Below are 25,948 nucleotides of genomic sequence, written 5' to 3' on the forward strand. Positions count from 1 at the left end.
GAGGCTCTCTGGGGACCCTGATTTAAGGGGGAGGCTCTCTGGGGACCCTGATTTAAGGTGGAGGCTCTCTGGCGACCCTAATGTCAGGGGGATTTCTGGGAAACCTAATGTAAGTGGGAGGCTCTCTGGGGACCCTGATGCAAGGGGGAAGCTCTCTGGGGACCCTGATGTAAGGGGGCTCTCTGGGGATCCTGATGTAAGTGGGGGGCTCTCTGGGGTTATATATACACATACACACACATATTACTGTTTGTAGAATGTGTATGCCTGCCCAAGCGTATGACTTTCTTTACTATGCTGCTATGGGCTGTAGCCCCAGATCTTTTGTAGATCTAGCAACTGTCCAGCTTCCAGCAACGTTAACCAGAGATGGTAAATGCATAGTTACATTGGTCCAAGCTGGACTAAAGTAACTATGTAAAAATATATCCTATGCCTGGAATTCATTAATTAAACAAATATTACTGCAAAAGAAATATAAGTCTACAGGATACAATTAAACATTAAAATAACATGAAAAAGTTGTCTTGTATTTAGGTTGCTGGTATCTTTGTTCCCAGAGTTCTCACAGTATACACACATTTTCAGATCTGTCCATCGTACGCGGCATAGAGAATCATCTGTTTCAATTCTAGGCTTTCTGAAAGTTATGGTTTAAACATCACTTCTGCCAAGTTAAAGAGAAGTGTCTCCAGGGTGTCTTGACTTTCTGAAATTCTGAAAGTTGATTTTATTTGGAGCATTCAAACACAATATACACATCAAAACACTGAAAGACATTAAAAACCCTTTTGCGGCTAAGAATATTGTCTCAGGAACAAAACAAGGCAATTCTGTAGTGCAGACCAGTCTTGGACTTATTTTCAGTGATTTTCAGTCAGTTTCTTTTCTCAAGCTTTCTCTGTGTAGCGTGGAGTATTCTCTGTGAAAGTGTTACTTTGGCTGCAAGTCCATGATATAGCCTTGGGCTTTCTGAGTCTAATGAGCACTAGAGGCTCATGGTGCTTAGGGCTAAGCCACAGGCTCACCGAGACCCGACTAATCACATGAAATAAAATAAAAACAATACCATAAAAAAAAAACTTCATTCTGGGAAATCTTTGGCTACATGGACAGAACTTAAGAAAAATGTTTTATGGGGTTTTGTGTATCGTATTAATTATAGTTTGTCAAGTTACAGACATTTCTTTCCAATTAGCTCTTCCCTATATGTACAGTACAGATAGACCTTCTCTTAGGTACACTATATTGTCAAAAGTCGCTTTGAGAAGGATAGGCTAAGCCACATTAAAATAATAGTTACTCTATTAACACATTCTCTTGCTTTAAGAACCAATGCCGCGTACACACGGGCGGACTTTATGGCGTACTTAGTTCGTCATACAATCCGACGGACAGTCCGTCGTACTTTCGACTGAACGGACTTGACCACACACGGATGCACAAACAGTCCGTCGAAAGCTTGCGCGATGACGTGTACAGCACGTACGACGGGACTAGAAATAGGAAGTCCAATACACAGCAAAGCACCCTTCCGCCGTGTAAATCCTTTCTGGGCATGCGCCATTCTTAGTCCGTCGAACTAGCATACTGACGAGCGGATTGTCCGCTGAAACCAAAGTACGACGGACAGAATTTAGAAAAATCCGAAATTCTTAGTACGCCAGACTGCACGCTGAAAAAGTCTGCTGAAGCCCACACACAAGCGGACTGTCCGCTGAAATGTGTTTCGACGGACTAAGTACGCCATACAGTCCGCCCGTGTGTACGCGGCATAAGAGTGCCTCAATTTTCAGTTGTGTATATACCCCTCCTTTACACATGAACATCCCAGTCTTAGTCCGTAGGGTTCAATATTAAGTGGACCCACCCTTTGCAACCATAACAGCTTTAACTCTTCTGGGAAGGCTGTCCACAAGGTTTAGGAGCGTGTCTATGGGAACGTTTTACCATTCTTCCAGAAGCAAATTTGTGAGGTCAGGCACCATTGTGGACGTGAAGTCCTGGCTCACAGTCTCCACTCTAATTCATCCCAAAGGTGCTCTATTGGGTTGAGATCAGGACTCTGTGCAGGCCAGTCAAGTTCCTCCACCCCAAACTCGCTCATTTGTGGCCTGCACAGAGTCCTAACCTCAACCCGATTGAACACTTTTGGGATGAATAAGAGCGGAGACTGCGAGCCAGGCCTTCTCTTCCAAAATCAGCACCTGACCTCACAAATATGCTTCTGGAAGAATGGTCAAACAATCCCAGACACACTCCTAAACCTTGTGAACAGCCTTCCCAGAAAAGCTGTTATAGCTGCAAAGGGAGGGCCAACTCAATTTTGAGCCCTACGGACTAAGACTGGAATGCCATTAATGTTCATGTGCATGTAAAGGCAGGCATCCCAATACAGTGTATATTAATATTTAAAAATTACAGTTGTCTGTCAGTATAAGAGAATCCATCTAATCCAACTGTATACTGCAGGTAGTACGTAATCCCCCTAAATTTGCTTGAAGGATAGTGCTTGCCTCTGTATGCTGTGTAGCAAGCAGTATATTTGCTACTGCTACACCTCCCGTCCCCTCCCCACCTGCCACTGGTCATTAAGGATACTGTCAGCTACACTGCTGACAGCCTTGTAGCAACCAGCAATGCTGACAGCAAGTAGAGACTGAAACACTAGTCTCCCATAAGATCTACTCTCTCCTTGTGATTGATTGCAGGCAGTGGGTAGATTCCATAGCCAATAGCGGGCTGTCTATTGGCAATGGATCCACCCACTTCTTGCTCTCAATCAAGGAGGTGGATCTGATGAAGAACTAGGAGATGAAGAACTATCAGACTCAGCCCACCTAGCCACCAACTCCTCAGTGCTGCAGTGTCTGTGTGACAGCTACAGTGACAGGAGGGAACTCTCTATCTCTCTTAAAGCAGGTACACAAATCTGCTGCCTGCACTCACATTTGTCATGTGTCACCACAATGGATTTCAACAAGAATTTCATATACAGTCTTTATGAATTTCCCTGAATGTATTACTTGAGATTGTATGGTCAACATATATATTTGAAAAATTAGGCCTTAGGCACTGGAGCTGGTGCCACGACACTGTAACCTCTCCCAGATACTCTAGTTGGAGTGCAGGAATGAAGGGATGTGACATTTCAAAAAAAAATTAATCGGTTACATCAGCTTCAGGTGCTTGGTAGCGGGTGGTGATCCAAGACTAATTCATCTTTATGAAGGTCAGTCGATCAACCGAGTCGGTGGATAGGCGCACCCTGTGATCGGTTGCAAAGCCTTCAGTAGCACTGAAGGTGCGTTCTGAAAAAACGCTGGATGCAGGACAGGCCAGTAGCTCAATTGCATACTGTGCAAGCTCTGGCAATGGATCCATCCTCAAGACCCAGTAAGTCAGAAGATTTTCGGTGGGAAAGGTGTCCAAGTCTGACCATGCCCCTAGGTAGTCCTGCACCATGTAAATCAGATGCTGGTGATGGTTGCTGGAACCGATCATACCTAGGGGCTGTGAACTAAAAAATTGTCTGAACGCATTGGTCAGACGGCCACCTTCTCCACCGCTCCTTCTGTGACTGACCGAAGCCTCAGCAACACGTTGTCCAGGACCAGGAGTTCGTAACCTCCCAGTCTCTGGGAACGAGTTGCACAGACCTTTCTGCAAGGCCTCCCGGAGATGTCTCATCCTCTACTCCCTCGGCGACGGCAAGATAAGGTCCGCAACCTTACCCTTGTACCATGGATCAAGGAGAGTGGCCAGCCAGTAATGGTCCCTCTCCTTGATCTGAAGAATACGAGGATCCTTCCGCAGGCTTTGCAGGATCAGGGAGGCCATGCAGCATAAGTTAGCTGAGGCATTCGGTCCGAAGTCTTCTGCGTCACTAAGGACAACATGATCCGCAGCCACCTCCTCCCAGCCACGTACAAGTCCATGGGTTTATTGGGATTGTAAATCATCCCTAAAAGACTGCTGCTGCTGAGTGCCAGGCTCCACCTCCATGCTGACACAAGCCTCTTCCTCCTCCTCCTCTTCCTGTGTGATGGGTGGCACAGCAGGAACACTGTCTGGATAAAGGGGGCCTTGAGAGACAAGGAAGTCCTCCTCTTCCTGCCTCTGTTCTGCCTCAAGTGCCCTGTCCATTATTCCATGCAGCGTTTGCTCCAACAGGTGGACAAGAGGTACAATGTCACTGATGCATGCACTGTCACTGCTCACCATCCTTGTGGCCTCCTCAAATGGTGACAGGAGCTCCCCTGACCCTGTCCTCGTGCCGTAGTCACACAGGTACTCATTGATGGCCCTCTGCTGCATGTGCAGCCGCTGTAGCATGGCCAACGTTGAGTTCCACCTGGTGGGAATGTCACATATAAGGCGGTTCTTGGGCAGGTTCAACTCCTTTTAGAGCTCAGCCAGCCGAGCACTGGCATTAAATGATTGGCGGAAATTCACACAGGCTTTCCTGGCCTGCCTCTGGACATCCTGTAAGCCCGGGTACGTGCCCAAGAACCGCTGCACCACCAGGTTAAGGACGTGAGCCACACAGAGCACATGGGTCAGTTGTCCCTGTCGGAGGGTGGAGAGGGGGTTGGTGCCATTGTCGCAAACCACCATTCCTGGCTTAAGCTGGCGTGGCGTTAACCACCTCTCGGCCTGCCCCTGCCCCAAACAAACCAGCGCAAGCTTGACATGGCATCTTTTCGCCTGCGTACTTGCATAGTGCCTTGAACGCCTACAGAGCACCACTGGTTCCGAGGACAAAGCACTGGAAGAGGCCATGGAGGAGGAAGAAGAGGAGGGGGTGGAAGAGAGAGGTATGTCACAACCAGTAGTATCATTTTGGAGGCATGGCGGCGGAACAACCTCCAACACTACTGCACCTTGTCCTGCATCTTTCCCAGCTGCCAGAAGAGTGACCCATTGGGCCGTGAAAGACAGGTAACATCCCTGTCCATGCCTGCTGGACCATGAGTCAGCAGTAATATGCACCTTGGCAGGTCAACATATGTCTGATCAAGCATGTGATGCCCAAGCGGCTGACGTTTTGGCCACGCGAGATACACTTGAGACATATGTGACAAATAGCAGCGGTGCGAGCTGATGCACTCGTCTCAAAAAAGGCCCACACCAAAAAACTTTTGGAATAACTCACAGAGGCAGCGCCCTGCACAGGCGGAGATCTGCGGTGTGATTCAGTGTGTGTGCTGCCCCTAAGCTGGCCCCCGGAGGGCATCCTGCCTCATTGGAGATGTGCCTCCTCCTCCTCCTCTCTCCTATCAGGCACCCACGTGGAGTCAGTGACTTCATCATCCCCTCCCTCTTCATCACTGGAGCAAATCTGACAGTATGCTGCAGCTGGTGTATATTTGGAAACTTCTGCGCTCTATGGGAAATAGAAAAGTAACTAATGGAAAAAAGCTGCAATCACTAAATGAGTTGTCTCTCACCACTAAGAAATTGAAATAAAGGATGTGATGCGCTGATTTCCAACCATACAATGATCGCGATAGGCCACAGGTATGCGATTATCAAATAAAGTGCAACTGTGCATAAATTAATCAAGTGATGCTTCTGTGCATATATAACAGTAATAACTAGTGCATAAAACCATAAGGTGACTCTATGTGCAAACAAACGCAGATTTGTCATATAGACCAAAATACATATATGAAGTGTGTAAACTTAATTACAAAATGTATATAGTGAAGCAAAGACAAATTCTGGATATACGTTAAAGTGATAACTGGTGCAAAGACCATAAAGTGACTGTATGTGCAAAAAAAAAAAAAAAAAAAAACACGCAAGTTTGTCATACAAACCAAAAAAAAATTTTTAAAAAGTGAATGTTACTTATCAAAAAGTGTATAAAATGAAGCACAAACAGGTAAAGAAAAAAATATATAAAATATTCAATTCAAGTGGCCAACGTGATTGGTCTGTCTCCCAAATATAGCTGTTTATGTATAGCCTTTTGTATCTATTGATATAAGACATTTTTTTCTTATTCATTATTTACCTTCCTCTGCTGACCCAATAAGATATATTAATATCTATTGAGGTTTCTTGTGTTTGGTGCGGTTCCGTACCTTTTATTTTTATATTTTTTTAACTCTGGCTTTATTGTTATTTAAATTACTGCTCCAGACGTTACTAAACCTCCAAAAACATGGCCACCTACAGATTTATAATTAAGCTCCAACAAAATGGCCGCCGGACGTGCTCTATTGCTTCACAGCATTATAGTAACATATAGCACGGTTTATGGCACGGCGCAGTCCGCAGTTATAACTTAATCAGTTCGCCAAACCTAGCATTATGTCCGGCCAAATCCCCTTCCCCCGCTCTTTTGCTCTGCCCCTGTATCTATTCTCCCCGTTGCGCTGTTGTTTAATGCCTTATTTATTTACATGGGAGGTCACTCAGGACACTCAAGTCTAATTGGCCCGCCCCCCACTAGCATTACTATGGCTACACAAGCGGCCCATCGGCATACTAATGAAATGGGCGACGTAGCTCCGCCCAGTACACCTATAAGTCACTTCCTGTACCCTGTGTAATCATCCCAGTTGAAGTCTCCAAGACGTAACGCGTAGGAACCCGGAAGTGACGTCCATATCCGGTCTTACTTTAATGCTGTCTGTCAGATGTGTCTTTATCAGCTTCGTTTGTGAGTAGTTTTTAAACCTGTTTAATAAAACTTCTATGCTTTAAATACTACACTATGGCGGTCCCTCTTAATCTATTTTTCTGAGTTTACCTGCCATTCACGAGGAAGTGAGAGAAGTCTCCTATAGATTGTGTTACACAGCCGTTTTTTGCAATCATCCTGGTGTTCATCATCTATATTGCTGTTCACTCACAGCAGTGAGGTAATTGCATAATATTTGCTTTTTTGCACGGATCATCACGGATGGATTAATTGCCCAGCACGCTGCACGTTTTACTTAGTGTATTCACCGGATTGCATGATCTGACTGTGTATGGGACATTTACCTTCAATCACGTTGGCCACTTGAATTGAATATTTTATATATTTTTTTCTTTACCTGTTTGTGCTTCATTTTATACACTTTTTGATAAGTAACATTCACTTTTTAAAAATTTATTTTGGTTTGTATGACAAACTTGCGTGTTTTTTTTTTTTTTTTTTTTTTTTTGCACATACAGTCACTTTATGGTCTTTGCACCAGTTATCACTTTAACGTATATCCAGAATTTGTCTTTGCTTCACTATATACATTTTGTAATTAAGTTTACACACTTCATATATGTATTTTGGTCTATATGACAAATCTGCGTTTGTTTGCACATAGAGTCACCTTATGGTTTTATGCACTAGTTATTACTGTTATATATGCACAGAAGCATCACTTGATTAATTTATGCACAGTTGCACTTTATTTGATAATCGCATACCTGTGGCCTATCGCGATCATTGTATGGTTGGAAATCAGCGCATCACATCCTTTATTTCAATGCTGCAGCTGGTGGAACATGACTGCCAGATTTCTGTCCCCTCTCTCTGCGTTCACGCTACTGCCTTCCTCCAGCTGGTTATCATCATCAGAGCCTTCAAAACGCTGGGCATTCTCCTGGAACATATACCCAATACTGTGCTCAAACAGTTCTGGGGACTCTTCAGGAGGACATGGTGGGTATAGGGAAGGAGTGACTGATGACATTGAGACAAGGGAAGAGGACGCATTGGCAGCTGCTTTGCTAGTACCCTGAGCCTGGGCGAGAGAGGATGAGGAGGATGGGGAGGGTCTTCAGGTAATTTAATTCTCCGACTGTCTCCAAATTCAGTCAGTGCAGAGATCACTCTCATCACCTTTCATAGCTATCTAATTGCTCTATACTCATAATGTGTGCAGTTTGGCCACCATACATTGCATTAACACATCCACCAAACATAAAATACAACTATGATAATAAAATGTGCAAACTATATATGTTCTAATGTCTTTGGATGGATAGATGGATGAGAGTTTGTGCTTAATGTTTAGCGCATCAAAACCACCACAATATATAACTGGATACACCTTCTCCATGAATTTCAACGATCCATTTGTCCATCTGTCACAGCGAGGACGACGGAACACCGAGGGGGCCACGCCGATGCCGCCATTGGGTGGCACGAACCACCATGGAGGGGTTGGAAGGAGAGGGAGTTCACACCTGGCACCTTCCAACTAACACTAATTGGAAGGCATTTAACAGCTACTATCTTCCAGTGCATCTTCAGACAATTCCTGGAGGATTATCAGCGCTCACACTACGAGAGGAAGGCAGACTGGTAAGTGCTATCTTTGATGCACTGGCTGAATGAATATCATACCAATTATTACTTATATTCTGCACTATTCTATATAGATTGGCTTCTCAATATTCCATTTTGAACCTTGGATATGAGCGCCTATACCTGCGCCAGGTTTGGCATCATTCACTACACCCTTACGATTAAAGGTAAAATTATGTTTTGTTCATCCACTGCAGCATTACCACTGCCACACATTACCTTGCAATACCATTTACAGTTTCACTTTGTTTATGTTTTATCACCTTTTGCACACATATGGTACACTGCACTCTACTTCCCAGCACTCCACCTTTGATTAACGAGCACATATACCCTTCTTGTTTTGTTCTGCCATTCCCACAATTCAAATATAATTTTTATTATAGTTCACACACTTTATACCTACACATCACCTCCTCAGTCATGATAGCATAATATATTATCCAATTTCAGGGGACTATTCATTCACTAGGAATACACTTAAACCATTTTCTCCTTTTTAAAATAAATATACAACAAGCACTTTATTAAATACCACCACCCCCCCCCCCGGGTCATAACACGTGGCTCCCTGCAAGCCCTGCGGATTGGGGGGTCACCTGGGTGGACAATGAGGAGGCATGCGTAGGCCCTGGATCACTTGGATACAACCATTTCTAAGTCTCTTGTTATGCAAGGTCCACTATTTCAGGGGTAAATATACCATCATAGATAAAAAACAATGTATGTTTTATACATAATACAAATTAAGTAGTCTTCTACTCCCGCTGCAAATGTCCAAATGTAAAAATGGTAAAAACCCTTTCTTTGATGCATCTTTTAAAATGCTAAGAAAAACCTCGGCAGACCACGACTGCAGGGGTTGAAATGCAGCAGGGTGTTCTCATGCATTCCATGGTGTAACCTAATTTGTAAACATATTGTTTTTATGATGTATAATGTCACCATCAATTTTGGCTACCCCGCCTCATGCGTATTGACCAAAGCTCATATTTTAATCTTTTCTACAATTGAATCTTTTTCACAAAATATTTTTTTTTTTTACAATAGATATTGGAATTGGTAAAAATATAATCCAAATTAACTGTGAGACTTTCAACAAACTCAAAACTATCTATAGTTGCAGGGCGTACCCCCTTCTTCAAGGTCCAAGCAGTCAGCTTACTTGAAAAATCTTTTCAATTTTGAATGCAATAATATGGTGACCCACTGCTAAAATAAATTAAAAAAAAGATACACAGTGCCTTGAAAAAGTATTTATACCCCTTGAAATTTTCCACATTTTGCCATGTTACAATCAAAAACCTAAATGTATTTTATTGGGATTTTGTGATAGACCAACACAAAGTGGCACATAATTGTGAAGTGGAAGGAAAATAATAAATGGTTTTCAAAATTGTTTACAAATAAATATGAAAAATTACCAGTTACACTTACCGGTAACGGGCTTTCTAGGAAATCTTCCAGGATAGCACACCTGAGATGACGAGTCCCACCTGACAGGAAACACAATCAACAAAGTTTAAAAGGCCCCTCCCTTCCCTCTGTCCCTCAGTTATTGATTGCGTTCCCCACAGGATGGCAGCGAAACCGTTTGTTATTTTTATCCTTACGCCAAGGTCTGGGACTGAGGTCTCCCCCTGGGAAGTCAGACAATAGCAGTCAGTGTATAAGCCCACACCGGTACCAGAGGGTACACATTCTGTGAGAATAAAAAAACACCACCAATAATCAAGGGTCGGGAAGTAGGCCTGCCGTCCTTAAAGATTTCCTAGAAAACCCGTTACCGGTAAGTGTAACTGGTAATTTTCTCTAGTCATCTTCCAGGGCGGCCCACCTGAGACGAACAAGTTCAGGCCTACCTTAGGGTGAGACCACCACCTGTAGGACCTTCCTGCCAAATGCCAAGTCCTGAGGGGACAACAGCTCTACTCTGTAGTGCTTCAGGAAGGTATTTTGGCTTGCCCAGGTTGCTTCCCTGCAGATTTGATCAATTGAAGCGCCTGCCCTCTCTTCCCAGAAGGTCACCAGAGATCTAGTTGAGTGAGCTTTCAAAAGAGTTGGAACAGGCTTTCCCAAATGCTCATAAGCTACCTTTATAGTCTGCTTAATCCACCTAGCTATCATTGGCTTGGATGCCTGAATACCCTTCTTTTGGCCTGAATAACTAATTAGTAAATGGTTTGATCTTCTTAACTCACTCACTCTTTGTAAATAGACCAGTACACATCTTCTTACAGCTCATAAATGAAACATTTCCTCTTTATCATTCTTGGGGTTTTGGTAAAAAGAGGGAAGAATAATCTCCCGTGACCTGTGAAAATTCAAGGTCACCTTTGGCAAATATAAAGGATCCTGTCTGAGGATTACCCTATCCTCCAGGTTCAACAAAAAGGGCTCTTTAATTGTCAGAGCCTGTAGGTCGCTGACTCTTCTGGGCGACGTGATTGCCAGATGAAAGGCCATTTTAAGGGAAAGAAAATGAACAGAAGCTTGAGCCACCGGCTCAAAAGGTCCCTTAGTTAGGGCATCTAATACTAGGGATAAATCCCAAGGCGGAAACCTGTTGGTTTTCACCGGGGAAACTTTCCCTTGCTAACAAAAATCTCTTTATGAGGGGGTTAAGTGCCAGCTTATTATCCATAAAAAAACAATAAGGCTGCAACCTGGACTCTGAGGGTATTTACTGCTAGACCCTGGTCAGCCCCCTCCTTAAGAAAACCCAGGACCTCTGGGATTACTTGAAGAGAGTCCCCTCTAGACTGAGCCCAGCGCGAGAAGACTTTCCAGACCTTCGCGTAAATCTATCTAGTGACAGACAGGCTTTCTGCTTGACAAAAGTGTCTCAATCACCTTTTCAGAACAACCCTTACATCTTAGGATCTCCCTTTCACACACACCAGGCCGTTAAGGAAAGAAAGCTGGGATCCGGGTGTAAAACTGGTCCCACGGCTGGAGGGGAGATGGCATGGAGGAGCCACCGACCATCTCTTTAGGGTGGGGAACCATGCCCATTTTGGCCACCAGGGCGCAATCAGAATGAGGCACCCGTCTGACCGAGTTTCTGCAAAACCTGGGGAATGAGCTCCAGGGGAGGGAATGCAGGGAAAAAATCCCAATTTTGGGCTAGTGCGTCCCCTTCCTGGGAACCCCGTCCCCCCGGCCAGGGAAAATAACTTGGGAACCTTCCTGTTCTTTCTGGAAGCGAACAAGTCTATCTCCGGCTGGCCAAAACTTTGACAATCCAAAGAAAACACCTTGTCGTTCAGCTCCCACTCCCCATGGTGAAGGGGTTGCCTGCTGAGGAAGTCTGCTTACACATTGAGGGACCACCTTATGTGGACTGCCGAGATTGAGAGAAGTGTCTTTTCTGCATCTCCCAGGATATCCTGGGTCAGCCTCATTAGTTTGCTGGACCTTGTACCTCCCCGATGGTTCAGATAGGATACAGCTACTAAATTGTCTGAAAAGATCTGTACTTCTCGTCCCTGAACTTGGTCTCTGAAAAAGCTCAAGGTTTTTCTGACAGCCAGTAGCTCTCTAAAATTTTAGGAAGCTAGGCTTTGTTCCCTGTCCCAAGGGCCCTGGGCAAAGTGATCCCCCAGATGAGCTCCCCAGACACTTGAATCCGTCATTACATACAGCGGGTCTTGCTCGTTCCAGCTCCGACCTCCCGACAGGTTGATGGGATTGAGCCACCAGTCCAGGGAGGCCTTCACCTCCTCTGGAAGGGATCACCTCATATCCAGGGACCCCCTTCTACAGTCCCAGGAGGAGAGAAAGAATTCCTGGAGCCCCCAAAAGTGGAACTGGACCCAGTGGACCACTGGGATGCAAGATGACATCAGTCCCAGAACACTCATAATGGTCCTTAAAGAAACCTCCCCTCTCTCCTGAAGCGAGGAGACCGCTCTCTGAACCTTTGAAATCTTTTCTTGTGGAAGAAAGATTTTCTGGGATACTGAGTCCACTAGGTAACCCAAAAAGATCTTGGATTGTGCAGGATCCAGGGAGGACTTCTCCCGACTGACCATCCAACCTAGAGTCTCTAGGGATGATAGCACTTTGTCTCGATCTGACTGGAGCTGCTCCCGGGTTGGACTGTACACTAACATGTCACCCAAGTATGGGATCAAGGCTATCCCTTGGAGGTGTAAAAAGGAGACTACTTTGCTAGAACCTTTGTAAAGATCCTCAGACTGGCAGCCAGGCCGAAGGGGAGCACCCTGAACTGCCAGTGTTGGACCCCCTGACTTTTCTGAACTGCGAAACGCAGATATTTCTGGTGTTTCGGGGCAATGGGTATATGCAAATAAGCATCTTTTAAGTCTAGCGTGACCATGCAGATGCCTTCTTTGAGGTGTCTTCCGACTGTGTAAATGGTTTCCATTTTGAACCTTTTGTAGAGTAAGTACTGGTTTAGTTTCTTTAGATTTATAATAGGTCGAAACTTGCCCGAGGGCTTGGGTACCACAAAAATAAGGGAGTAAAACCCCCGGCCAGTCTGACCCACAGGAATAGGAACAATAACCTCCTGTTTTGCCAATACGCTCCAGAAGGCCCTCTGCCTTCTGTGGGTCCCTGGGAAGACGGGTGAGGACAAAGTTTGGAGGAGGAATGGATAGAAATTCCAGTCTGTAACCCTCCTTTATCAGACTTAGAATGTACGGGCTCTGCGTGATTCCCTCCCATTGGGGTAGGAACCACAAGAGCCTTCCACCAACCTTTATGTTGGCATCATTTTGACTCTTTGCTGGAAGGCTGGCCCTGGAAAAAAAAAAAAAGGATAGCACCTTTTCCTTTGCCCTTGCTGAACTCCCACGTCTTTCTAGGCTCCTTCTTTCCCTTAAAGCAGTGTTTTGACTGGGGGCCTCAAAAATTTCCCCCCCCCCATCCCTCTTGGGCCTTGTTGGGAATTTCTTGCCTTCATCAGACGAATGGGATAAGACCTGTTCTAGGCCAGACCTGAAAAGTAAGGAGCCCTCAAAGGTTATCTCACAGAGATGCGTTTTAGAAGTAAAATCCCTATCCCAAGTCTTTACCCAAAGGGCTCTCCTAGTGGAGTTTAAAGGGGTGCAGATTTAGCAGTCATTCTAACTGTCTCTACTGCAGCATCAGGTAGGTAAGCTACAGTTTTACCAATAACCTCCAAGGAATCTAATACCTCCTTGGATTTATTTACTCGTGCCACATGGTCTAACAACCTGCCAACCCATGCATCACCATTGCTGGTGACACACGCGGAGGCCCCATACTGCAGTGTTGGCATCCCAGGCTCTGCGTAATAAAAGTTTGACCTTTTATCCATTTGATCCCGGATCTTGCTAGAATTTTCAAAGGAGAGATCCAAACGTTTAAAACTTGTAGAAGGGAAGCATCCAAACGTGGAATCTTAAAGAATTTTTCTTCCTCCTCTGCTCTAAAAGGACATTTACGCTTCCAGGCCTTTAATCTTAAAACCTTCCGCAATGGTTCATTCCATTCTCTAAGGAGAATATCCTTAAGGGACTGGTGTACTAGGAAAGATTTTGCCTGAGATCTGCCAAGTCCCCTGTATAGCTTACCTTGTGCTGAGACCTGGGTAGTGGGTATATGATTACCCCCACAGGCATATATAGCCTTGAGGAGACCCTCCATATCTTCTGATGCGAAGAGATGTCCTCCCTTGCTTGTCCCAGGTTCACTGTCTAGGTCAGAATCCTCGCCTTCCTATTGAGAGTACTGGTCCGAGACCTCTGCCCCTTCCTCATCAGAATCTGAGACCAAAGCCTGGGACCCCTCAGTGTGGCTTGCTAGGGTCCCATCCTGAGAAGGAGAACTCTCCCTAGTAGAAGGGGCCTCTTGCCGCTTCTCCACTGAAGCCTTAAATGACTGGAGGGTCACTAGCATCTCTGCCTGTAGTACCTGACATTCCTTCATAGTCTGCGCAGACTCCTGTCCTGCTAATCTATAAATGCATCTAAAGCAAAAAGGCTTAGCGTGGTCTGGCGGGAGTTTCTAATTACAATAACCACAGCGTTTAGCTTTAGCTGTGACTTTTCTATATTTACTGGCTGACCCCTGTGCAGTGCAGTTTCTGAAAAAAAAAAAAAAAAAAGGAAAATAGAGAAACACCCCCCGTCAGTGTCTGCCAGGAGGCTTTAACCCACTAGGGGTGTCCAGTGGGGGGGGGGGGGCAGGGGAAAAAGAGCCACCTCAAATCCCCCCCCCCCCCCCCCCCCATCAGCCGAGTCACTCAACCCCTGTGGTGATCTCTGATGCTGCTACCTTCAGTCCGTCCTCCATCTCCATTCCTCTAGCGGATCACCAATAGGTGGATCACTCTGGAAAGGCTGGCAGGAACACAAGACCGCAGACCCCTGCTCCGCTACCACCTTATCTGCCGCACTGTCTAGACGCCATTTTGCCGTAGCCTAAAAGCTGGCGGAAATGACATCCTACAAGTGCGCCATCCACTTATCCGGACATGCGCACTCTGAGCCAAACGATGCCGGTGTCCTATCATATACTGTCCCCCATCGGATAGTGTCCGCTGTATACTGCGCATGCGCAGTACACAGCACACACAGATTCAGAAAATAGACAGAGTTAGAATAAAAAAGAGCCTAGCGCAGCAAGGCCGAGCCCGAAGAGTGGTGAGCAAAGCGAGCCCGCGAGGGGCCCTCTAAATTTTCCCAACCCTATGTCCGCTTGGATGGTGGGGCTACCACCTCCACTCACGGCACAGGCGCCGTTCGTCTGAGATTTTCCGAAGCTTCGTCTGCTCCGTACTGCGCATGCTCACTATATGATGGCAGGACACTATCTGCCAGAACACCGGCTCCCACAACGCTAGGCCTGGAGTCTCATGGCGCCATGCCAAGCAGACTCAAACACTCCTCATGCGGGCATTCTCCTGACGTCTCACCAACCCAACAAGGAAGATACTCTGGCGGCCCCTTCTAAGCCATCCACCACTGTCAGGTAGAAAGGAAGAGTGGGATAGAAGGTCCCTGGGGCTTTGGAGACCCTCACCGTATCAACAGCCACCAGTGTCTCGGGGGGGGGGGGGGGGGGGGAAGAGCTTCTCCCTTTGGTCTTGCAAGCCATTCCCCCAAAGTCAGGATCCAGGGATCTTTTGCCCCCATAGCCTGCAGCTATCCAACCACCCTCTCTCAGACCACAAAACAAAAAGGGGGAAATATTCTCCCTGGAAAAGAGCTAAGCCAGTGATGGCGAACCTTGGCACCCCAGATGTTTTGGAACTACATTTCCCATGATGCTCATGCACTCTGCAGTGTAGTTGAGCATCATGGGAAATGTAGTTCCAAAACATCTGGGGTGCCAAGGATCGCCATCACTGAGCTAAGCTCTGTCAGAACCTGCTGCCACCACTGACCGCTATTGTCTGACTTCCCAGGGGGGAGACCTCAGTCCCAGACCTTAGCGTAAGGATAAAAGTAACAAAACGGTTTTGCTGTCATCCTGTGGGAAACACAATCAATAACTGAGGGGCAGAGGGAAGGGAGGGGCCTTTTAAACTTTGTTGATTGCGTTTCCTATCAGGTGGGACTCGTCATCTCAGGTGTGCTATCCTGAAAGATGACTAGAAAAAGTGTGGTGTGCATTTGTATTCAGCCCCCTTTACTCTGATACCCTTAACTAAAAGCTAGTGGAAGCAATTGCCTTCAGAAGTCACCTAATTAGTAAATAGAGTCCACCTGTGTATCATTTAATCTCAGTATAAATACAGCTGTTCTGTGAAGCCCTCATGTGTTTGTTAGAGAACACAAATGAACAAACAACATCATGAAGGCCAAGGAACACCCCAGACAGGTCAGGGATAAAGTTGTGGAGAAAGCGGGGTTAGGTTATAAAAAAAAAAAATATCCCAAGCTTTGAACATCTCAGAGCACTGTTCAATCCAACAGCCAAAAAAGGAAAGAGTATGGCACAACTGAAAACCTACCAAGACATGGCCGTCCACCTAAACTGACAGGCCAGGCAAGGAGAGCATAAATCAGAAGCAGACAAGAGGCCCATGGTAACTCTGGAGGAGCTGCAGAGATCCTCGGCTAAAGTGGGAGAATCTGTCCACAACACAACTATTAGTCGTGTACTCCAGAAATCTAGCATTTATGGAAGTGTGGCAAGAAGAAAGCCATTGTTGAAAGAAAGCCATAAGAAGTCCCGTTTGCGAAAAGCAATGTGGGGGACACAGCAAACATGTGGTGAAAGGTGCTCTGCTCAGATGAGCTCAAAATTGTTTTTGGCCTAAAAGCAAAAACGCTATGTGTAGCAGAAAACACTGCACATCACTCTGAACACAGCATCCCCACTGTGAAATATGGTGGTGGCAGCATCATGTGGGGATGCTTTTCTTCAGCAGGAACAGGGAAGCTGCTAAGAGTTGATGGGAAAATGAATGGAGCCAAATACAGGGCAAACTTAGGAGATAATCTGTTTTGCCGCGTACACACGTTTGGAATTCCGGCCAGAAAAAGAGCGATGAGAGCTTTTCATCGGAAAATGCGACCGTATGTATGCTCCATCAGAATTTAGCTGTCTGAATTTCCGCCAGCCAAAAATTGATAGCATGTTCTCATTTTTCTCAGACGAAAATATCGATGGTGTGTATGCAATTCCGACACGCCAAAAATCACGCATGCTTAGATTCAACTACGAGACGGAAGCTATTGGCTACTGGCTATTGGACTTTTTTTAGTCCCGTTGGACTTGTACGCCACCACGTTCTAAACAATCGGAATTTGGTGTGACCGTGTGTAGGCAAGACAGCTTGAGCGGAATTCAGTCAGGAAAACCATCAGAGCTTTTTCCGACGAGAATTCCGATCGTGTGTACACGGCAATAGGGTCTGCAAAAGACTTGAGACTGGGGCGGAGATTCACCTTCCAGCAGGAAGGACAACGACCCTAAACATACAGCCAGAGCGACAATGGAATGGTTTAGATCAAAAACATAGGCATGTGTTAGAATGGCCCAGTCAAACTCCAGACCTAAATTCAATTGAGAATCTGTGCCAAGACTTGAAAATTGCTGTTCAGACGTTCTCCATCCAATCTGAGAGTTTGAGCTATTTTGCAAAGAAGAATGGGCAAAAATGACATTCTAGATGTGCAAAGCTGGTAGAGAGATACCCAAAAAGACTTGCAGCTGTAATTGTAGTACAAGGTAGTTCTACAAAAGTATTGACTCAGGAGGGCTGAACACAAATGCACACCATACTTTTCAGATATTTAATTGTAAAACATTTTGAAAACCATTTATACATTTTCCTTCCACTTCACAATCATTTTAAACATTTTTGGGGTTTATTCATTTGTAACCGAAAAAAAAAAATATATAAAAAAAAAAACAAAAAAAAACACACACACACACACACACACACACACACACACACACACACACACACAACACAGTGGTGATCAAATACCACCAAAAGAAATCTATGTGTGTAAAAAAAAAATGGATACACATTTTGTTTGGGTACAGCTTTGCATGACCGCGTAGTTAACAGTTAAAATCGCACACTGCTAAATAGCAAAAAATGGCCTGACCATGAAGGTGGCGGGGGGGGGGGGGGCGGTAAAACCTTCCCGGAGCTGAAGTGGTAATGAAACAATTTGGGTATCACGTCTTTATCAACTTTTATCTAGTTGTATCAGAAGGAAAAAAAAATTAAAAATCTAGGGAATAAAAAAAAAACAAACAGGAAGTGCAAATATGTTGAGGTGATGTAAAGTAATCCTTCAGCGTTCAACTTTAAAGTTTTTTCATTTCGGGTTTGATCCTTTACATTTCTGCGCTCATTAAGGGAATAAAAATACCACTTAAGCAGCCCAAAGATTCTGAAAATTGCTTGAATCTCCTAAGCACAGTCAGAGTTGACGGGGGAATGCCTCCCGCTATTGCGTTCTGCCGTGCGGGGGGAAGGGCACACTACCATCCCGGCCGGCGGAACAGAATGATTACTGCTAGCGGCTATAGCTGCTTGCTGTAATCGCATGTAGAAAAACCCCACAGGCCGGTTGTACCAAAGTTGATCGATGGAGCAACTTGGATGCAATTAACCTGCCCATACATGGATTGAATCTCGACTGATCCCTGCTGAACCAGCCAAATTTTGATCCATGTATGGGCTGCTTTAGTGATCGTGCACATTTATCTGCTTGCAATAAGGCTTGTGTGTAAGCTTGTGGGAAAAAAAACATCACACATGGCTCAAAAATATTCTTTATTACTGAAACATTCCAAAAACAGCAGTATACAGATGTCATCGTTATGAAATTGTATACTGTCTTATTAAAGCATTAGTGCAATTTAATTCTGTAAAATGCCTATCAAAAGTTATGTCCAAGAGCTTTGATCTTCAGTATTTTGACAGTAAGAAAAAAAACCCAGCCCACACTGCAGTAGAGATGCAGCAAATCCATAATTATTCAGAAGAAAACATTCAACAGTTAAACAATAAATTAACATGAAACATAAAAAAATCCAACAAGACAAAATTAAAGTATAACTAAAGGCAAACCCCCCCTTTTTTTGGATTGACTGAAGAGGGATTAGAACACCTGCCAGTTTTAATTGCTGTTTACCATCATTATCAAGAGTGCAAAGTAAGGGAAAATCCCACACAAGTGGTCATAAGAACAGAAATATCGGGGAAAACTTCCAATGGAGACACCAATTTGAGTGAATCTGGTGACAATCAGAAATCCCCTCACTTTGTAAGGATTTACTTTCCTTTTTTTGCTGTGGGGCAAGAAGTGAAGGGGAATCTCCCCAATGGGACACAAAAAAAAAAAAAAAAACTGTCAGGGGCTATAACGCTCCTCTACTCTTTCCAAAATGGGGAAAAAATGCCTTTACTTCTACCTTAATGTGGTTGTATAGACCTTGACAGTGACTCTCCTCTGTGTACTTTGCAACAAGAAATACATTTTAAAGTACATTTCCAGTGATTCCCAAATGAAGTATACCAAATTATTTTTGAACAAATGCACTTAAAACCATCTTCTGTGGCACAAAAGTGAAGCAGCATCTCCAAGTGTGGTAATTATTCTATACACAGAAAGTTTACATGTTGTCCAGTATTGTAATGGTGTATCATACATTTAAAAAAAAGTGTTAAGTGCTTATACAGGATAACAAAGTGAATAATAAATAAAACGTTGTGACGGATTTTTACAAGTATTTGCTTTTGCATATGTCTGTTGGTTGTATAGTGTGTTATTAAATAAGTTATTGTTGTGAAAATCCATTAAGCATTTCAAGTCAAACATTTAAGAGCTACATTGTCTTTGACAATTCTCTCACATAACACATATATTACAAATACTAAAATCTTCAGGAGATGTGTCCTCTTACACCATTTTTACCCAGCCCGCTGGGAAAAAACAAACAAACACATTAATTAAAATTGCTTTTAAGTGTAAGCTCATCATTCGAACAGATCAATAGCATCCATCTCTCCAGTTTCCATCTCGCAGTGTGCTCAGTGATGATAGTGTCTTCGGAGGCTGAATAAAACTGCATGGAATGGAAAACAAGAATTAGGACTGCACTACATTTCACAATTTAACTCATTGCATTACCTGCAAGTAGCTATCAGTGTTTTCTTTTTTATATGGTTGTACAAGATGGACTAGTGTCTTTTTTCAACCAGACTATGTAACTATCTTGTCATGATGCCATTTGTGTATTAGAACAGTAGGTTCCCTCTCTAGCATCATGCACTTGCGGCCCACAGTACTGTTACTGCAAACAGGCAACAGCTACAGGCTTAGCGACATACTCCCTCAGCACATGTGCAATGAAATGCTCCCTGGGGTGTGCAGTGGCATGATCCCATGACCGCTGTGTCAACCAGATCACAGCACTGGGTAGCCGGACAGTCTGAGCGGCCATGTTTTTTTCTATGACCAATCATGTCGATCACATGATTAAAATGTAAACAAAACAGCCATGAATGGCATTCTGTAGCAAGTAATTAGCTGTAGCCAATCACAGATAACAATAGTAAGCAAGCGGTCACGAATGAAAGCCATTCATGACAGATAAAACTATTGGTTATAACAGTGATCATCGCGGTTATAAGTAATAACAGTGCAAAAAAGCCTGCCAGAGTAGTACAGTGCAGAGATAAAAATTTCCAGAAATTTTCAAGCCATAGGAAAGGTTTTTTTCCATTTTTATTTCCCCGAAATTTTTTTTAATTCAGTGTGGAGTAGTTTTAAAAATTGAAAGTCATTTTGTTACACTGGGAATGTGAAATCCAGTGTATGTAAAAGTGATATGCTTGAAATAAAAGTACAGCTTATTCAGTAAATAAACAAAACTTGCTTTTTAAAATTTGTGATGATCCAGAAGCAGCAGTAAGAGCGTTTGTGGAATTTGAACTCTGGGAGGGAAGAGCTACTTGCACGTTCATTATGGTCCTCATCTCTTAATTCCATAAAAGTATGTTGTTAATGTTTTTAGGGCACCTCTGGAATGCAAGGATATGTTTGGAAAATATTTCTTCTCACAATATTTCCAAATTGCAGCTTTGCGCTCAGCAGAAATGGCACTGTGGAAAGGTTTCCATACTCTAGATCGGGGATATGCAATTAGCGGACCTCCAGCTGTTGCAAAACTACAAGTCCCACCATGCCTCTGCCTCTGGGTGTCATGCTTGTGGCTGTCAGTCTTGCTATGCCTCATGGGACTTGTAGTTCTACAACAGCTGGAGGTCCGCTAATTGCATATCCCTGCTATATATCTTGGTCTCACCATTTATTGAAAGGAGAAAAGAAAAACCAATTTACTGACTAAACTGTAGGGAAAACATTATGCTGTAATGGCAGGGAACAATAATATGAATCATGTAAAAGTTATAAAGATGAAAGGGTAAAATGTTCCTGACAAAGTTTATCTGTCAATTAAAGCCAGAGAGGACAGAAACTATCATCTACTGTATCCTATCACCCAACTGTAGGAGGTACAAGATGGATCCCACAAATAGGGATTGTCCCGCTCGCTGCTCGAGTAAAACACAAGTTCAACGCGAACATCGGGTGTTTGTAGAACAGACGGGGCGCTTGTGGGACATTCACCTGCCGCATTTGTGCCCCATAATGGACTGCAAGATCGCAGTGCATTGAAGGCAGCTGATTGGCCAAAGCATGCACCTTACATTAATTATTTGGCCAATCACAGCGCAATGTGCTGTGAGAGCCATGACTAAGTCCGCCAACGACGGCTGTAAGTAGTGTGTTGTAGTGGAGAGAGATTAGGCAGGTTAGTTAGTGGATAGAGTGTGTAGTTAGTGTACTGAATATAATACAGTGCAGTCAGTGTAGTGAATACAACGCAGTGGCGAGTATATACACAACAGTGCAGTGAATATACCACAGTGCAGTGAATATACAATACAGTGTAGTGCAGTGTGGATGACACAGTATTGTGGTCAGTGGCATCGTTAGAGCCCCGAATCTGGGGCCGGCCCCACCGTGAGAGTGTCGCGGGCTGCCTGACACTGCGCTGTCCCGCACAGCCACAGCATTCTGAGTCTGCACTCGATGCTTCATACTGACAGCCAAAGCCTGGAGATCAGTGAGAGTGCAAGTCTCCTCCTTGCTCCACCCATATCAGAGTCGGGAGGAACTTTCTCACATGAGCGCCTGAGCTGGGGAGGTGGCAGGTGAGTGCAGACCATAGAGGAAGGGGGAAACTCTGTACTACCCTAGCCTGTCTTCTGTATACCGAGCCTCTTCTATATACCCTAGCCCAGGGCTCATAATTTCAAGTCTTGAGCTACTAGCCAGGCAACAAGGGTCACTCGCCACCAGTTGCCCCACCTATCCCAGACCCTGTCCCACCCCCAATTCTGCCCCTAAACACACCCTCAAAAATTATCTCATGAAATGACAGACACTTAAATGTTTTATGCACAATTGAGTTGGTGCCCACCAATGCAGCCTCGCCCATCCCCACCAAAGCAGCCTGTGCAGGGGAAGAGAGGAGAGGAACAGGAGAGCGACCAGGATGATCAGAGTGCGGAAACACAGCAATAACAGCTCTCATTTCAATTGCTGTGTGTTCCCCCGCACTTGCTGTCACATACAGCCCCGCTCCCTGGCTGGGAACTTTGATAGACAGATCAGCTGTCCAATCCTGGATGGCTGATCTGTCAAAGTTCCCGGTGGGGCTATATGTGACGGCAAGTGCGGGAAACACACAGCATTTGAAATTAAAGCGGTTATTGATGTGTTCCCCGCGCTCTGATCATCCGGGCAGCTCTCCGCTCTCTTCCCCTCTGCAATTGCTGGGGCTGGGAGAAGGACTCCCATTCAACCCTACCTGCCGGGGGTGCTTGCGCCCCCCCCCCACTCCCAGGCAGCCCTTACTCACCAGCCCTCAAAATTCCACTCGCAAAATGTGAGCAGACAAGTGGAATTTTTGAGGGCTGCCCTAGCCTCTCTTTATGCAACAATCCGTATCTGGTGGTGGGTGACGTGGCAAGTGATAAGCTGCATCTTGTGGCAGATAATGTGACAAGCTCTCTGGTGACCCTGATGTCATGAGGGGGCTTTGGGGACTCTCATGTAATGATAGAGACCTGGTTGTGGTGCTACTGAAGTGTCAGCATTTCACCACTGATCCCGTTTTTTTCTTTCATAATTTTTTTATTTTTGGTAAAAAATTTTTTTGCAGTATCAGGTTTTGTTGCTGCATTATTAGTTCTCCCATACTTTACGTCGGCAGAATGGCACGGCTCGGCAAAGTAACTTAGCCGTACGTTACTTTGGATTTCCCACCATGTGCGCACGCCTGCCACAAGCTCTGTGACCTTGAGACCTGTGGATTTGATGTCCACAGGGATACCCGCGATCGTGTCACGGAGCTGAAGAAAGGGGAGATGCCGATGTAAACACAGCATCTCCCCGTTCTGCCTAGTGACAGGACACTGATCATCTGCTCCCTGTCATTGCGAGCAGCGATCAGTGTCATGTCACTGCTAGCCCATCCCCCAGACAGTTAGAATCACTCCCCTAGGACTGACCTAGTGGTTAACCCCTTCACTACCAGTGACATTTTTACAGTAATCAATCCAATTTTATAGCATTGATCGCTGTATTAATGCCAAGGGTCCCACAAATGTGTCAAAATTGTTCGATGTGTCCGCCATAATGTCGCAGTCATGATAAAAATGGCTGATCGCCACCATTACTAGTAAAAATGATAAAAAATCCATAAATCTATCCCCTACTTTGTAGACTCTATAACTTTTGGACAAACCAATCAAACCCTTATTGTGATTTGCCAATATATATTTTTGGGGATATTTATTATAGCAAAAAGTTAAAAATAATGCATTTTTTTCAAAATTGTTGCCCTTTTTGTTTATAGCGCAAAAAATAAAAACCACAGAGTGATCAAATACCACCAAAAGAAAGCTCTATTTGTGGGGGAAAAAAGGAAGTCAATTTTGTTTGGGAGCTACGTAGCATGACCGCACAATTGTCAGGTAAAACATTGCAGTGCCGAATCGCAAAAAGTACTCTGGTCTTTGGCCAGCAAAATGGTCCAGGGCTTAAGTGGTTAATTCTGTCATAGGATTCTCCTTCAACCACTTCAATACAGGGTAATTTAACCCATTCCTGCCCAGACCGATTTTCATCTTTCAGTGCTCTCACATTTTGAATGACAATTAGTCATGCAACACTTTACCCAAACACATTTTTAGCATTTTTTTTCCCCAAATAGAACTTTCTTTTGGTGGTAATCAACATTGTTTTTTTTCTTTTCTGCGATGGAAGTAAGAAGAGCTAACATAAAAAATAAAATAAAACTCATAATAGAAAAAAAAATAAAAAATTTTTTGTTCATAAATTTTGGCCAAAATGTATACTGCTACTTATCTTTGGTAAAAAAAAAATGATAAAACATCTGTATGCTTAATTTTTTTTTTTTTTTAGTCTACTAAAGGAGGGAGTGCAGAGGGAAAATGGGAGCCTATGGGCGACATCACGGATGCTGGAATTCCCAGCGGCTGTCAAGTGTTCCATGACACAGGGGAGCTGAAGCTGCAGGATCACATGGCCAGACTAGACTGAAATAAAGAAAAGTATTGCTGATCTTTTTTACACATGCTAGGTGGGATAGGTAAGAGGAGGGAACATTTTTAAGAATTAGTGTTAGGCTTTAATTCCACTTTAAACCTGATCCCCTTGCAGTCACCAAAATAAAAAAACCTTTAAAAATTAAGTGTCCCCTGCAAAGGCGACAATACTTACCTCTCCTGCTACTTGTTATGCTGATCCATGCAGTAGTGAAAAGAAACTGTAGATCCTGCAAAATCTGAAACTTCAAGGAGTTCGAATTTCCTGATTCTCGTTGCAACACTGTGGTCCCACCTATCATCACTACTAGACGTACAGTAGTAGAATGTAGGAACTGGCAGATCAAACCGGTGAGCACAGCAGGGGACCAGGAAGGACACTTGGATGGGTGAGATGCTAATGGTCCTTCAGTCAACTCAGCACCTTTCTCTTCACTACTGTAGAAATCAACAGCACAGGCAGCAGTGGACATCCTTCCAAAAAAAAATGTAAAAATTGTATCTTGGGATTAGGGACACCACTATAACTAAAGGGGACATGTAAGGGACAAAGTACAGCTGCAGTCTGTTCAGTACTTTCTTATGGTATAGAGCTTACAAAAGGAGGTGTTTTTTTTTATACACTCAGTTTGACTAATGGACCTGCATTGTGAGAGGGAAAGGGGAGGAACAGTAAAGTCTGCTGTTGGCCGACATTCAGATGAGCAAGGCACAGGAAAGACCCAGACTTTACAGTTGGCTTACACTCAGATGCCCGGACTGTCAGCTGGCTCAGCCTCTCAGCATGCCACAGAGTCTGAGCCAGCCCCTCTCGCCCTGTCCGCTGCCCAGCTCTCCACGGAGCATGTGCCAAACAAGCGTGACCTCATGTGTTCAGTAGGCAGAAGGGCAGTAACTCACCAAGGAAAGCAGAATCTAGCAGCAATCACTGTGATAGCAGTGCCTACTACAGTGATTTCCAGATAACATTGGGATCTTCCAGGTATGAGAAATGCATATATACATTGCTCCAAGCTGGACAAATGTAACTATGCAAAAATATGCATACTTTAACATCAACTTCAAGCTATTTTTTTTTTAATTTATTGAACAGGTTTAGTTTGCTTAATTACCTGCGTGGTGGAGTAGCAATCTTGCTGCGGGGTATACCACTTCCTCCTGTGCTCGACAGTGATGGTCTAGGCAGTGCACTTCTGACAGGCAACGAACTTGCAGATTTGTTTGGCATAGGGATCCCAGAACTTGATAAAGACTGTAAACTAGTTGAATGTGGAATACTGCTGCTGCCTTGTATAGTCGGGCTGACGTAGGCTGTGGCTTTCAGAGGTGGCCTCACTGATACTGGGAAGTTGCCCACGCTGTGGACCCTCTGCTGCAGTTGACCAGGGGAAGGTACTGTAAAAGAGAATAGGTTATACGACTACACAAAAAAAAAAAAATTGTAAAAACTGCATGTGAACTTTAAAAACAAAATCGTACATTTTATTAGGAAAAAAAAAAAGAGAGCTTTTTGATGGTATTTGATTGCCTCTGCGATTTTTATT

General features: G+C 44.4%; 1 protein-coding gene across 2 annotated transcripts in view; it reads right to left on the reverse strand.

The window, feature by feature from the left end:
- Positions 1 to 18,523: 18,523 nt before the first annotated feature.
- SLAIN1 (SLAIN motif family member 1) overlaps positions 18,524 to 25,948 on the reverse strand; it is a 111,064-nt gene continuing 103,639 nt past the window's right edge. For both annotated transcript variants that reach the window (XM_077483065.1, XM_077483064.1), the window contains 2 exons: positions 25,517 to 25,799; positions 18,524 to 19,831 (listed from right to left, as the gene is read on the reverse strand). In XM_077483065.1, coding sequence (XP_077339191.1) covers positions 19,756 to 19,831; positions 25,517 to 25,799 — 359 coding nt within the window. In that variant the 3' untranslated portion in view covers positions 18,524 to 19,755. The remainder of the gene's footprint in view (positions 19,832 to 25,516; positions 25,800 to 25,948) is intronic.

This window comes from Lithobates pipiens, unplaced genomic scaffold (assembly GCF_037356315.1).
Source record: "Lithobates pipiens isolate NorthernLeopardFrog02 unplaced genomic scaffold, aLitPip1_a1.2 Scaffold_16, whole genome shotgun sequence".
In the NCBI taxonomy this organism is placed as follows: Eukaryota; Metazoa; Chordata; class Amphibia; order Anura; family Ranidae; genus Lithobates; species Lithobates pipiens.